We start from the raw sequence: 12,345 nt of genomic DNA, 5'->3' as shown, positions 1-12,345 counted from the left end.
CCCCTTTTTCTTCCTTTTTCCTTCCTTTCTCTTTTTTCCCCTTTTCTTTTTTTCTCCCTCCTTCTTTTTTCCCCTTCTTCCTCCCTCTTTTTTTCTCCCCCTCTTTTTTTTCTCCCCTTTTCCTCTTTCCTTTTTTTTTTTTTTTTCTCCCTCTCCTTTTTCTTCTTTTTCTCCTTTTCTTTTCCTTTCTTCCTTTTTATTTCTCTCCCTTCCTTCTTCCTTCCTTTCTTTTTCTCTCTCTTTTTCCTTTTTCTTTTTCTTCTTCTTCCTTTTTTCCTCTTCTTCTTTTTTCCTCTTTCTTTCTTTTTCCCTTCTTTCTTCCTTTTTTTTTTCCTTTTTTTTTTCCCCTTCCTCTTTCTTTTCCCTTTTCTCTATTTTTTCTCCCCTTTTTTTCCTCTTTTCTTCTTCTCTTCTTTCTTTTCTTCCTCTCCCTTCTTTTTTTTTCTTTCCTTTTCTCTTTTCTCCTTCTCTTTCTTTCTCTCTTTTTATTCTTTCTCCCTCTTTCTCATTTCCTTCCTTTTCTTTTTCTTCTTCTATTTTTTCTTTTTTTTTTTTTTTTTTCCATCTACCTTTTCTCTTTTTCCCCCCCCCCACCTACCTTCTCCTTTTCTTTCCCTTATAACAAATCCTTCTCTCTTCCCTTTTTCCTCTTTTCTTTTCTTCTCTTATCTCTTTCTCTTTCGCTTTCCTTTTTCTTCGTTCCTCCCCTCCCCTCCCCCCCCACTCACGACGGCGTTGGTTCCCACTCCTCCTGTCATGCGCACTCGCTTTGTCTCTCCTTCGCGCTCTCTTTCCACTCCACACGCTTTCCTCCACCCTGGCGCGCTTTTACGTGCGTGTTCTGCTGTTGCATCCACGTGCTCCGCTGCCCTGGCCAACCCACCTCAACGGGCAAACGCATAACGTCCACGCACGACACCCAGAGAAGTCGAAACCGTCTCCCGTGTCCTTCTTTCGCCCAATCCTCCCCACCCCTACACCGTGGCAAGGATGGTCGCCGAGAGCAAGGCTGCGAACCCCATGCGGGAGATCGTGGTGAAGAAGCTCTGTATTAACATTTGCGTGGGGGAGAGCGGTGATCGCCTGACGCGTGCTTCGAAGGTGCTCGAGCAGCTCTGTGAGCAGTCCCCGGTGCTCTCCCGCGCTCGCCTGACCGTGCGCACATTCGGCATCCGCCGTAACGAGAAGATCGCCGTGCACTGCACCGTCCGCGGGAAGAAGGCTGAGGAGCTGCTGGAGAAGGGCCTTAAGGTGAAGGAGTTCGAGCTGAAGAGCTACAACTTCTCCGACACCGGCTCTTTCGGCTTCGGCATCGACGAGCACATTGACCTCGGCATCAAGTACGACCCCTCCACCGGTATCTACGGCATGGACTTCTACGTCGTCCTCGGTCGCCGCGGCGAGCGTGTGGCGCACCGCAAGCGCAAGTGCAGCCGCGTCGGCCACTCTCACCACGTTACCAAGGCGGAAGCGATGAAGTGGTTCGAGAAGGTCCACGACGGTATCATCTTCCAGGCCAAGAAGAAGAAGAAGATGATCCGCCGCCGCCGCCGTTAAGCAGCCATGACGATGATGCGAGAGTAGGCGGTGCAGGGAAGAGGGTTGGGGTGCTCTGCATGTTCTGAGCATTGCGGCCTTGGAGTAGACGGTACTGAGGGGAGAAGGTTTGGCGGTGAAGAATGGGTCACCCCATAGCGTACGTGCATGTGTGGTCGTCTGCGTATACGGTTGTCCCGGGAGTTGGTGCGCTTATCGCTCGCAAGATGCACAACGTACATCAACCCACTGACTCACACGTATGTATATATGTGTGTGTGTGTGCTCTCGCACTTCCCTCCATCTCCCCACCCACTTGTGCCGCCGCCTCCTCTCTAGCGGGTCGCTGGCTCGCTTTACCCCACCCCACTCCCACTCTCTCCCCGTCTCTGTCAGGGGGAGTCCACCCAGTCACTGTGGGGTCGGGGCATGTTGTTCTTCAGTGCGCTTTCCGGCAGCGACGGTGGTGCGGGGGGCACCGTGCGCCCGCGCTCGCTCTCTCTCTCCGACACACGCACACAGATGAGAGAGAGAGCGCGCAGGCGCACGCGATCTCGGCTGGCTTCTTTGTAGCTTTCTTTGCTTTTTTTATTCTTTGTTGCTTTGCCTCTCCTTTCAGCACCGACCAAAAATGAAACGAACGAAAAGCGGGAGAAGAAGCGGGCATCCGCAACCACCCTCAGCGGGCGATCACGGGGGTGATGATGCGAGGGGGGGGGGTTAAGGATCGTTCGTGACGGTCGACATGGGGGTGGAAAGAGGGAAAGAAAGATGCGTGCAGCCGCATAGATTCCCCTTCCCCCCTCCCTCTGCGCTCGACGCGTAGAACTAACATCACCTCCATCGCCACACCCCTTCTTGCCGTTGTGAGTGGAGTGAGAGGTGGCCCGCCCATTCGCTGCCCCTTCACCCCCACTCCCTCTCCCCGCACATCCCTCCCCCCCCTCCCCTTCACTCCTCTGGGCAAACACCGCCACTCTTTTCTCTCTTTCGCTCATTCTGCAACCCTTTATGACGACGGCGCTGTTTCATAGCGAGCGTCCGTGGGGAGACTCTCGCGTGGGCACCGACATATTACCGTTGTTTTTCACTCCCACCCCCTTCCCCCCCCCCCCCCATCCAGCTCACGCTGCTCTTTCACACTCTGTGTATGGTCTGTGGGGACCCGCCAGCATGCCCTTCTCCAACGTCTCCGCAGAGGAGACGCGTGGCCTTTGCGAGTTCGCCGAACGGCGGCAGCTGTCGCGCAAGACGACGACCGTGGTGGACGGCAACACCGTCCACGCAGAGAGCGAAAGCGTCGATGGCATCGACACATCTTTCCTCAGCGCGGTGGTGGAGGTCGTCGAGGCTGTGCTCATGCGTTACGCGTTGACGCGCGTGTGCGACACGGCCACTATCCCCACCGGGTCGACGGAGAGTGTCAAGTTCGATCAAAGAGGCGTCGCTGCCAACGGTCGTGCGCCCTTTCCGTCGCTGTTTCTGCATACGCCTCGGACGTTTGTGCAGCTTCACGGTCAACAGTCTGACTCACTGGGCTCTCCGTCATCACCAGCGAGGAGGAGTGTGAAGGGGGCGCGAAAAATAGTCTGTGCGGACGGCGCGACTGCCCTCAGCAACGCCTACTGCACACCCGGCATGCCACCAACGCCTCTCCTCTTCAAGAGCGCGTCCGTCAGCACAGCCGCACACTCGAAAATGGATGAACGAGTCGCCGTGAACAACATGGAGGACCATCGGATGCAGCCGGCACCGCTACCGTACGACAGCCTTGCTCGGTTCCCGCCGCAGCTTCATCGCAATACATCGGCGGTGCTGCACAGCCCATCCTTGGACAGCGCACGCCCGATGGTGAACTTGTCGCTTACACCAGAACCGATCGGCAGGACAGCAGCAGTGGTGGAGAGTGACAAGTCCGTGCCACTCTCGTCATCATCAGTGCAGGAGATGGTGCAGGTGGTATTACAAGGCGAGGCCGCCGTGGTCGTCACCACCGCTGTCTCCTTATCCGGTGGTGCTGCCGCGGCTATATCGACCCCGACAAGCCCCCAGCCGGTGACCATGACAGAGACCAGGTGCTGCAGCGTAGCCGAGGAATACGCATTGAGGCATGCAGCAGCAGATACAGCGGCACTCAGCGAGGCACCGCTGCTTTTTAGCCCTGACGCAACCTCCTGTGTGTTGGTCGCGTGCCGGGTGACACTGCATGAAGGGTGGCAGCGACTGATAGCCTCCTCTGCTACGACGTCACTGCCGGTATCTGCGGCGGCTGCGATGGCTGTTGCTGATGCCTCTCCGCAAGCGACGTGCTGTGTCTCCTGCTCGAGGTCGTTTCTCAGCGCATGTGGGCATACCGCTTCTGCCGCTATGGTCCACCTCGACCGCGAGGATGGCGTCGCGGAGATGCTGCATCAGCTCGTATGGGATAGCGCCGTGCCCGCCTTCCTTCACGCGGTTCATCAACACTACATGGCGCACATGACCACCACCAGCATTCCAGAAGCCGCTGGCAACAGCGACAACGCCGCCTCGTGTGCGAAGGCTGTCATGGCGCTGAAGAACATGCTGAGGCGGTTGTGGCGTGCAGCTGCGCTGCCGGCGGACCCCACGTCCACGCCACCTCCGCCCTTGCTTCAGGTGGACTGGTACGTGGTTGGCGCCATTTGCATGCGCAAGAGCGCCGCGCCGGTACTGGAGAGCGTGTTCCAGCAGTTTTTTCCCACCTCGCACGCCACATCTACCCCGCCGGTGACCACACCCGCCAATCTGCACCTTCTTGCAGAGGAAGTTTACCTCAACAGGCTTCTCCCACAACTCACGAGCTCAGCCACCTCGGCAACTTCGTGCTCGCTTAACGTCGCTCACCGCCTCCGCGAGGATGGTCTGTGCTTCTGGTCCTTCAACACCACCTTCCAGCCCTGGTGCGTCGAGCCGGATGGTCGGCGGCGTTATGCCTACCCCATGACGTGGGGGCTGTTGCTGAGCGTGGCGACGGGGCACAGCTGGCCCGCCACCGTGCAGCCAGGAACCCGCACGTATCCACTTTCCGAAATTCGATCCCTATCCGCGGAGAAAGGCTACCGATGGGTGACGCCACTGTCCTCTGATGTGCTGCGCGGCACGCGCCGTGGACCGGGTGATGTCGAACGTGCAGGTGGGCTGCAGCTCGCGTGCAACACCGTACCGTCCACCACTCTCGCGCAGCGCGTGAACAAGAGTGCGGCGTCGACGCCATCGCCCCTGCGGCTGTGGTCCTCGCTAAACGCCCTTTCCACCTCACCCAGCGACGCGGAGCGTAATCGAGATTCAGTGTCACAGCAAGATACGACAGCTAAGACTGCAAAGCTGGTGACGGTCACGGTAACCTTGGCCTCCTATGTGCGGACGCTGCTGAACCGGCAGGAGGCATGGTGGGCACGGGTACAGCGTTGCCAGACGGCGCCATCCGAGGCTGGGGCATTGGCACTGCAGGTGCCGCCGTCGACTTCATCGACACGCAAGCGGATTCTTCCGTTGCTACTGCGACGCCACGCCTCGCTCGCCACGCCGTCTCCTGCGCAACGGCATCAGCAAGATAGCGAGGGGGAAGACAGGGAAAACGACGATGGCGACGAGGAGGGAGGCCCTCTCGTGCACTGGAGTGGCGTCGACGCGGCGATGGTGCGCACGCTGCTCTCATACCCCAAAGAAAGCTTCCTGCAGTGGTCCACCACTCCACACTGCGAGCCACCAGATTTCTACGACCACGCACGCGACGGGCTCCTGTGGCGGGCGAGCGTGCGGCCTGCAGACGTCTTTGTCGAGGGAACAGATGGCCTGTACGTTGAATGACCAAAGCGTCATGAAGTCGAGGAAGAAGGGGAGGGAGAGACAGCTATGGGAACCCTTCACTGCGCGTTGCTCCCGCATTCTTCCTTCCTCCCCAAAAAAACTTACTCTGGCGTGTGCGCTCGCCATGGCCTCTCTCGCTTGTTTCCCCCTTCGTCCTTCGCCCTCCCCCACTCTGTAGCCGTTCAATGTCGTCGCTTGTAGACGTCTTGGGGGTGTTTTTCCTCCTCTCCCTTTTACTCTGCCTCCGATGCGGCGATGTCGACGGCTCTCCGCTTCCCCCCCCCCCTTCTCTCTCGCTCTTACCCTCCCCTAGAGTGTGTGCTCCTCTCTATCCAGGTACTTTGCCACTTTCTTCATTGCACCCCTCTCCCCTCTCCCCCCTCCTCCTCCCGTCCCCCTGATGACGGGCGGAAACCTCAGCGCGTGGTCTCTCCCAGAGCCCGGCACCCCCACCCCCACTCTCTGTGGGGAAGCCAAGCAGCCCCCACCCACCCACTCTTACGACGTGAGGAGAGGCCAGAGCGATGCGTCGCTGCTGGTGTCGGCGGTCAGGTCCTGGGCGGCGCTGCGTCAGGGCGGCCCGCGACAGCGCACACGCCTGCGCCATCCGTGCGATGGGCAGAGTGTCAGCACCACTCGTGCGCATCCCACCGGACCCCTAACTGCCTACTGGTGTGGGAAGCCTAAGCCACTCCGGGAGGTATGCACCGGGCAGGGGGCCGTGCCCTGATGACTGACCCAGCGCATTGCCGCACCGCGTGCACCCCCACGGGTACTTTCGCGTCACGTGATGGGTCTGTGGCACAGCGGGGGGCAGAGTGGAGTTGGGCCTCGTGCTGTGTGGCAGAGAGCGGACACGTTAGAAGTGGGGGGAACCCTCCGTGCACCCTCTACGCACCATTGGGAGGGGCGGAAACGAAGCCGCTATGTGACCACATGTGGAGGGTTGTGGAGATGATCGTCCTTTTCTTCCAAAGTCAGCGGAACTTCCACACGTCCCCCTTCTACCTTGCAGAGCTCAAGTACACTCAGCCCACCACCATCACCTCTTCGCCTCGTGCGGACAACCCAAGCAGCTGCCGTTGGACTCCCTCACTTTTTCTGTGCTCCTCCCTTCCCAGTCGACTTCCCTCTCTTCTGCGTAGCTGATCGCCCCAGGGGCAATGTCGTTGTCTTCGGCACAAGAGGCAGCGGCGACGGCGACTGTGACCACGACAGCTCACAAGGTCTCAGCGGAGATCAGTGAAGACAGCCCCCTCTTCGCACTCTCCCCACTCGATGGCCGTTACAAACACTCTACGGTCCCTCTGCGCGCCTACTTCTCCGAGTACGCGTTGTTCAAGTATCGCGTGCAGGTGGAGGTGCTGTACTTCGAAGCGCTGTGCAAGGAAGTGCCGACGATCACGCAGCTGCGCGGCGTCACGGATGCCCACCTGGCCCAGCTGCGGGCGGCCACCTTCGAGAACTTCACAGTCGACGATGCCACGAAGATCAAGGACATCGAGGCCGTTACGAAGCACGATATCAAGGCTGTGGAGTACTACCTCAAGGACAAAATGTCTGCCTGCGGCCTCGAGACCGAGAAGGAGTTCATCCACTTTGGGCTAACGTCGCAGGATATCAACAACACGTCTATTCCGATGCTCCTGCGCGACGCGCTGCACCACCACTACATCCCAGCGCTGGATCAGCTGATCGCGCTTCTCAAGAGCAAGCTGCCTGAGTGGGATGTCCCCATGCTGGCCCGGACGCACGGCCAACCAGCGAGTCCAACGAACCTGGCGAAGGAGTTTATGGTGTGGATTGAGCGGCTGGAGGAGCAGCGGGCGATGCTGCTGAGCATCCCAAACACCGGCAAGTTCGGCGGCGCGACCGGCAACTTCAACGCGCACCTCTGCGCGTACCCTGGCGTGGATTGGCGGAACTTTGGGGACCTCTTCCTGAGCAAGTACCTTGGCCTGCGCCGTCAGCGCTACACGACTCAGATTGAGCACTACGACAACCTCGCCGCCATCTGCGATGCATGTGCGCGGCTTCACACTATCCTGATGGACCTGGCCAAGGACGTATGGCAGTACATCTCCCTCGGCTACTTCAACCAGAAGGTGAAGGCAGGCGAGGTCGGCAGCAGCGCAATGCCGCACAAGGTGAACCCGATCGACTTTGAGAACGCTGAGGGCAACCTTGGCATGAGCAACGCCGTCCTTGGCTTTCTTTCAGCGAAGCTGCCCATTTCCCGCCTGCAGCGCGACCTCACAGACAGCACGGTGCTGCGTAACCTCGGCGTTCCGCTCAGCCACGCTCTCATCGCATTTGCATCCCTCCTTCGCGGCGTCGACAAGCTCCTTGTCAACAAGCCCGCCATCGCGGCGGACCTGGAGAGCAACTGGGCTGTTGTGGCGGAGGGCATCCAGACCGTGCTGCGCCGTGAGGGCTACCCGAAGCCGTACGAAGCTCTGAAGGACCTGACACGCGGCAACGCGCAAGTTACCAAGGAGACGGTGCGCACCTTCATCCAGCAGCTCGAGGGCATCACGGACGAAGTGCGACAAGAGCTGCTCGCCATCACCCCTTTTACATATGTCGGCTACACAAGGTGTTTGTGAGAAGGCGGGGGTGGGGGAAGGCTGCGCGGACGATGTCGAGGTCCGGTAGAGGGCCAAAGCGGCTGCGTTGTGGGCGGGCACAATGGTGCTTTCTTGGTGGGGCAGAGTCGTCGTCGCCGTCGTTGTTGAGGTCAGGGGAACAAAAGCTGCCGTTTTGGCGACTCCCTCAGCAGCAGTCGTAAGGCGATGGAAGGTGTGCAGGGACGGATGCAGTTGCACGACTTGATCTCCCCACCCACCCTCTCTTGCACCACTCTCCCAACTCATTACCACCGCCACCTCCCACACACACACACACACACACACGCACACTCGCTGGACAAAATATGCATGTAGCCGCCACAGCAGCGATCGAACAAAGGAGGCTTTGATGAAACCCCCAATGCTTCTTGAGACCCCCACGCCTGCCACTCACGTCATGGTGAGGCGGCACTCTTCTTCTGCCTGTCGGTCCTCGCTGTGGACGACGTGGATGTGGTGAGGTGTGCGCCGTGTGCGTGTGGGGGGGGGGGGGGGTGTAGGGGGCGGTGGTGATGAATTTGGTGAGTGGTGCAAGAGAAGGCGAAAGAAGCCAAAGGCCGGAAGGGGACAAAGACGCGCGGCGCACAGACAGCGGAAGCAGCGACCCCTCCCCTCCCCCCTCACCATCCATCTCGCTGACGTAGGCCTTGCCTCCACGAGTCGTACTGATGTCAGCACCCGCTGGACAAAGGAACGCTAAAGCATGGGAAAGTCACGGCGGAGGAGGGTGGACGAGGAGAGGAGGCACGTGCCGGCCTGAAATCGGCGTTCGCTCAAGGCGATCATCTCTCTCTCTCTCTCGCTCCTTCCCACAAGGTTGTGGCAGAAGCTGCCGCACCACCTCCTCTCGATTTGGTCTTCTCCCGCTTGCTAATAAGTTGTCGTGCAGCTCTACGTATTCCACGCAGAGACCGCTCACGTTCGCCTCGACCTCAGTCGCTATCGCCCCCTCTCTCTCTCTCTCATTGGCATGCAAGCGTACCAATTACAACCGACACACTGGTAGTCTTATCAACTCATCCGCCACCACCACCGCCCCTCTCGCCCTGCCCCCGCCCCTTTCCGTCGACCCACCGACCCTCGCACACACACGCGCACACCGACGCGCCGAGGAGGAGATACGCACATTGAAAGGAAAATAACGGCAAAGCAGTCAAACAGCGAACACAGTTGCCTCTTCCGCTCACCCCCCCCCCTCCTCCATTCACATCCGAGTACAGCAGCTATGTCGTACCCACCGACAGAGACGGGTGTGCTCAGCAACGACAGTCTCTTTTCCGACTCGGTCAATTTCGATGCAGCAGAGAAGCCCATCTCTGCTGCAGATGTCCACAGCGTCTATGACGCGAACGACGAGCCGCTTCGGCACGACGACCGCGGGCTGCCCACGAGTGAGGACATGATGCACGCCGGCCCGCGGTACCCTGAAGAAGAGCCTCCAGGGCCGCCGCCACCACCGGTAACGAACGCCTTCATGAAGCCACGCAAGACAGCCACGAAGTCACCACAGACGTGGGTCCCAGTGAACCTGCAGGTGCCCGAGGACGACCCGGAGGACGAGTTCGACATTGGCACCGCGCAGAAGCCCGTGTACGAGAGCCCCGCAGGACACGCTACTACCGGTGGTGCCGCTGCGCCGAAGGTGCAGTTCATGAACGGCGAGCCCGACGTCGCAGGCGAGGTGACAAATTGCTTCGAGGAGCCCGGGCTGCTCTACCGCATCGTCGACCGACCAAACAAGATGTGGACCTTCTACAACGACAGTCGCTCCTTCGAGGTCCACGTGGTGTGCACCTTTGGCAAGCACAGCAAGATCACGTCGCTCGAAAACACCAAGATGACGCGCGATGACGACTCGGGCGAGTACGTGGTGGAGGTAACCGTCTACCCTGGTGAGACGGAGCCCTTCATCAAGGGCTTTGTGAACGGCTTCGCGAGCAAACTGAGAGCGCTGCCGCTGTCGCAGGAGTACTTCCAGAGCCGCAGCGTGACGCAAAATAAGGAGGTGGTGCAGGTGGAGATGGACGCCATTCGCGCCGTCGCCGGCGACGAGACGGACGCGGAGCGCATTCTACAGATCTGCCTGGCGAACAACCTCCCCTTCGTTGACCTCTCCTTCCCACCCGTGCAGTCGTCCATCGACTCCGGGGCATCCAAGTCGTTCAAGCAGCTGCCGTGGGGTCGGCCGCGCATGTACGTGAAGCCGGAGACGCAGGACCAGATCCGACTGTTCCGCAACGGTATCTACCCCGGCGACGTAGAGCAGGGCGAGCTGGGCGACTGCTGGCTTATATGCGCGCTGGCCACACAGGCCGAGGACCCGACGGCGGTCATGCAGATGTTCCGGCACCCGAAGGGGGCCGTTGTGGCGAGGCGCGAGCGGGCCATCGGTGCGTACCGCGTGTCCTTCAACAAGAACGGCCTCTGGCGCAGCATCCTCGTGGATGACTACTTCCCTGTCGTCGCCGGCGTGCCGGCCTTCGCGCACAGCCGCGACCTGTGCGAGCTGTGGCCGGCCGTTCTCGAGAAGGCATTTGCCAAGATGCACGGTAGTTACGCGATGATTCAGTCCGGTGACCCGATGCACGCGCTGACAGACATGACAGGCTTCCCGAGCATGCGCATCGACGAACTGTTTGCCAAGGCAAAGGAAAACAGCGGCCGCGACCTGGAGCCGAAGATGATCCAGTGGCTGAAGAAGGGCTATCAGGTCATCCTCACGACCCCCGGCAAGGCACCGGCGATCGCGCCGGACGCACAAAGCTCTCCTGACTTCTCTGATCAGCCCGAGATGGAGGAGGCGCTCGCCGGCACCGGAGTTCTTCCCGGTCACGCCTACTCCGTGCTGGACGTGAAGGAGTTCAACAAGGGCCAGATCCGCCTGGTTTGTCTGCGCAACCCGTGGGTGTATGGCAGCGGCTGGACGCAGGCGTGGGGGTGGGGTACCCCGGATTGGCAACAGCACCGCGACATCGCCACCGCGTGCGGCTTTGCCAAGCACAAGGGTGACCTCAGCATCGTCTGGATGGCATTCGAGGACGCGCTTAAGTACTTCATTGGCGGCGGCGTGCTTTTCCGCGCGCCAGCGGCGCATGACGTGCGCGTGCCGATTACCTTCGCCGACTGCAAGCCCGGCACCGTCTTCCAGGTCTCAGTGAAGGCTCCGATGGATGTCACGTTCATCTTGTCGAACATGGACCACCGCGGCATGCACGCCGACGAGGCCGGCGCGGCCGAGGCCGACCCAAACAACATGGACTACCCACCTGTGATGCTCTCGCTTGCCGCGCCGGTGCCGAAAGAGACGGATGTGTATCAGGTTGTGCGGAACACCTCGACAGATATGACGCAGCCGTCGGACAACGCGTGGCTGTTCCTGCAGGCGCGCGAGATTGCCATGACATGCCACCTGGAGCCGAGCACCGCGCCGTACCTCCTCATTCCGCGCCTCATGGAGGGCGATGAGACGCTCGGCAACGGCAACGGCGGAGGTGAGGACATGCGCGACCTCGTGCATCCGATCCACTTCTTCAACGATTACTCTCACCTCTTCCCGGATGTGTCGGACGTGAGCACGAAGGAGATTGCCGTGACGATCGGCTTCCAGGCGGACGAGGAGATTGGCGATCATGTTGTCGTGGCCATGTGCAAGATGAGCGGAGCCAACGCCGTCTTCGAGAACTTCCCGAAGTTCCCGACAGACGACGTGGGGTCGCAGGAGGAGGAGTTGTACTTCCAGACCAAGGCGAGCAACTGCGGCTATGCGCAGGAAAAGGCTGGCGCGGTCATATGCTGAGATCACTGCAACCTCCTCTCAATGCTTTTTCTCTCTTCAATGTCTGTTCCTTGAAGAGACGAGGAAGGTGTGCGTGCTGGAGAGGGGGGGGGGGAAGGGGGCAATAAAGCACGACCACCGTTGTCATTGTCAACGCTGTGCGGAGTCTTCGATGGCAGAGGAAGGGGGTGGGCAATTGCGCCATGGCAGGTAAAACGCGTGTAGTGCTGGCGGTAGAAGAAGGGGCTCTGAGAGCGAGAGGGAGGGGGGTAGTTGGGGTAGGGGGTCTGCGGGGGATAAGCCTCTACTGTTTGCTCTGGGAGCACATCATGACTCCCGGTGCTACTCACTTCTACAGACGCCCATCCACACACCCACCCACACACACGCACACACGTCGATCCCTGTTTTTCCTCTTCGTCGCCACCACCGCCACCCTTCCCTCCTCCCCTCCCCCTCGCTTTCCCCCATCATGCACCACCCTAACTAGGGCAAGAGAAGCAGGAAGGATGAGGATGAGTGCTGGGCCTTCGTAGCCGCCGCCTCCCTCCCTCTCTCCACTCGAATTGCTTTTCA

At 59.9% G+C, this 12,345-nt stretch overlaps 4 protein-coding genes across 4 annotated transcripts; all 4 read left to right on the top strand.

Annotated features, from left to right (window-relative positions):
* Positions 1 to 990: 990 nt before the first annotated feature.
* Positions 991 to 1,557, top strand: LBRM_04_0520 (60S ribosomal protein L11 (L5, L16); the record flags this gene model as incomplete). Its single annotated transcript, XM_001561686.1, has 1 exon — positions 991 to 1,557. The coding sequence occupies one exon, from the start codon at positions 991 to 993 to the stop codon at positions 1,555 to 1,557; it is 567 nt and encodes a 188-aa protein (XP_001561736.1).
* A 1,152-nt stretch (positions 1,558 to 2,709) lies between these two features.
* Positions 2,710 to 5,367, top strand: LBRM_04_0510 (hypothetical protein; the record flags this gene model as incomplete). The annotated part of the gene is made up of 1 exon (XM_001561685.1): positions 2,710 to 5,367. The coding sequence occupies one exon, from the start codon at positions 2,710 to 2,712 to the stop codon at positions 5,365 to 5,367; it is 2,658 nt and encodes an 885-aa protein (XP_001561735.1).
* A 1,163-nt stretch (positions 5,368 to 6,530) lies between these two features.
* Positions 6,531 to 7,973, top strand: LBRM_04_0500 (putative adenylosuccinate lyase; the record flags this gene model as incomplete). The annotated part of the gene is made up of 1 exon (XM_001561684.1): positions 6,531 to 7,973. The coding sequence occupies one exon, from the start codon at positions 6,531 to 6,533 to the stop codon at positions 7,971 to 7,973; it is 1,443 nt and encodes a 480-aa protein (XP_001561734.1).
* Positions 7,974 to 9,219: 1,246 nt separating this feature from the next.
* LBRM_04_0490 (putative calpain-like cysteine peptidase) lies at positions 9,220 to 11,790 on the top strand (the record flags this gene model as incomplete). Its single annotated transcript, XM_001561683.2, has 1 exon — positions 9,220 to 11,790. One exon carries the CDS (start codon positions 9,220 to 9,222, stop codon positions 11,788 to 11,790), a length of 2,571 nt encoding a protein of 856 aa, XP_001561733.2.
* Positions 11,791 to 12,345: the final 555 nt, after the last annotated feature.

This window comes from Leishmania braziliensis, chromosome 4 (genome assembly GCF_000002845.2).
Source record: "Leishmania braziliensis MHOM/BR/75/M2904 complete genome, chromosome 4".
In the NCBI taxonomy this organism is placed as follows: domain Eukaryota; phylum Euglenozoa; class Kinetoplastea; order Trypanosomatida; family Trypanosomatidae; genus Leishmania; species Leishmania braziliensis.
Note: the sequence above shows the minus strand (reverse complement) of the source record. Positions and strands in the feature narration are given on the sequence as shown.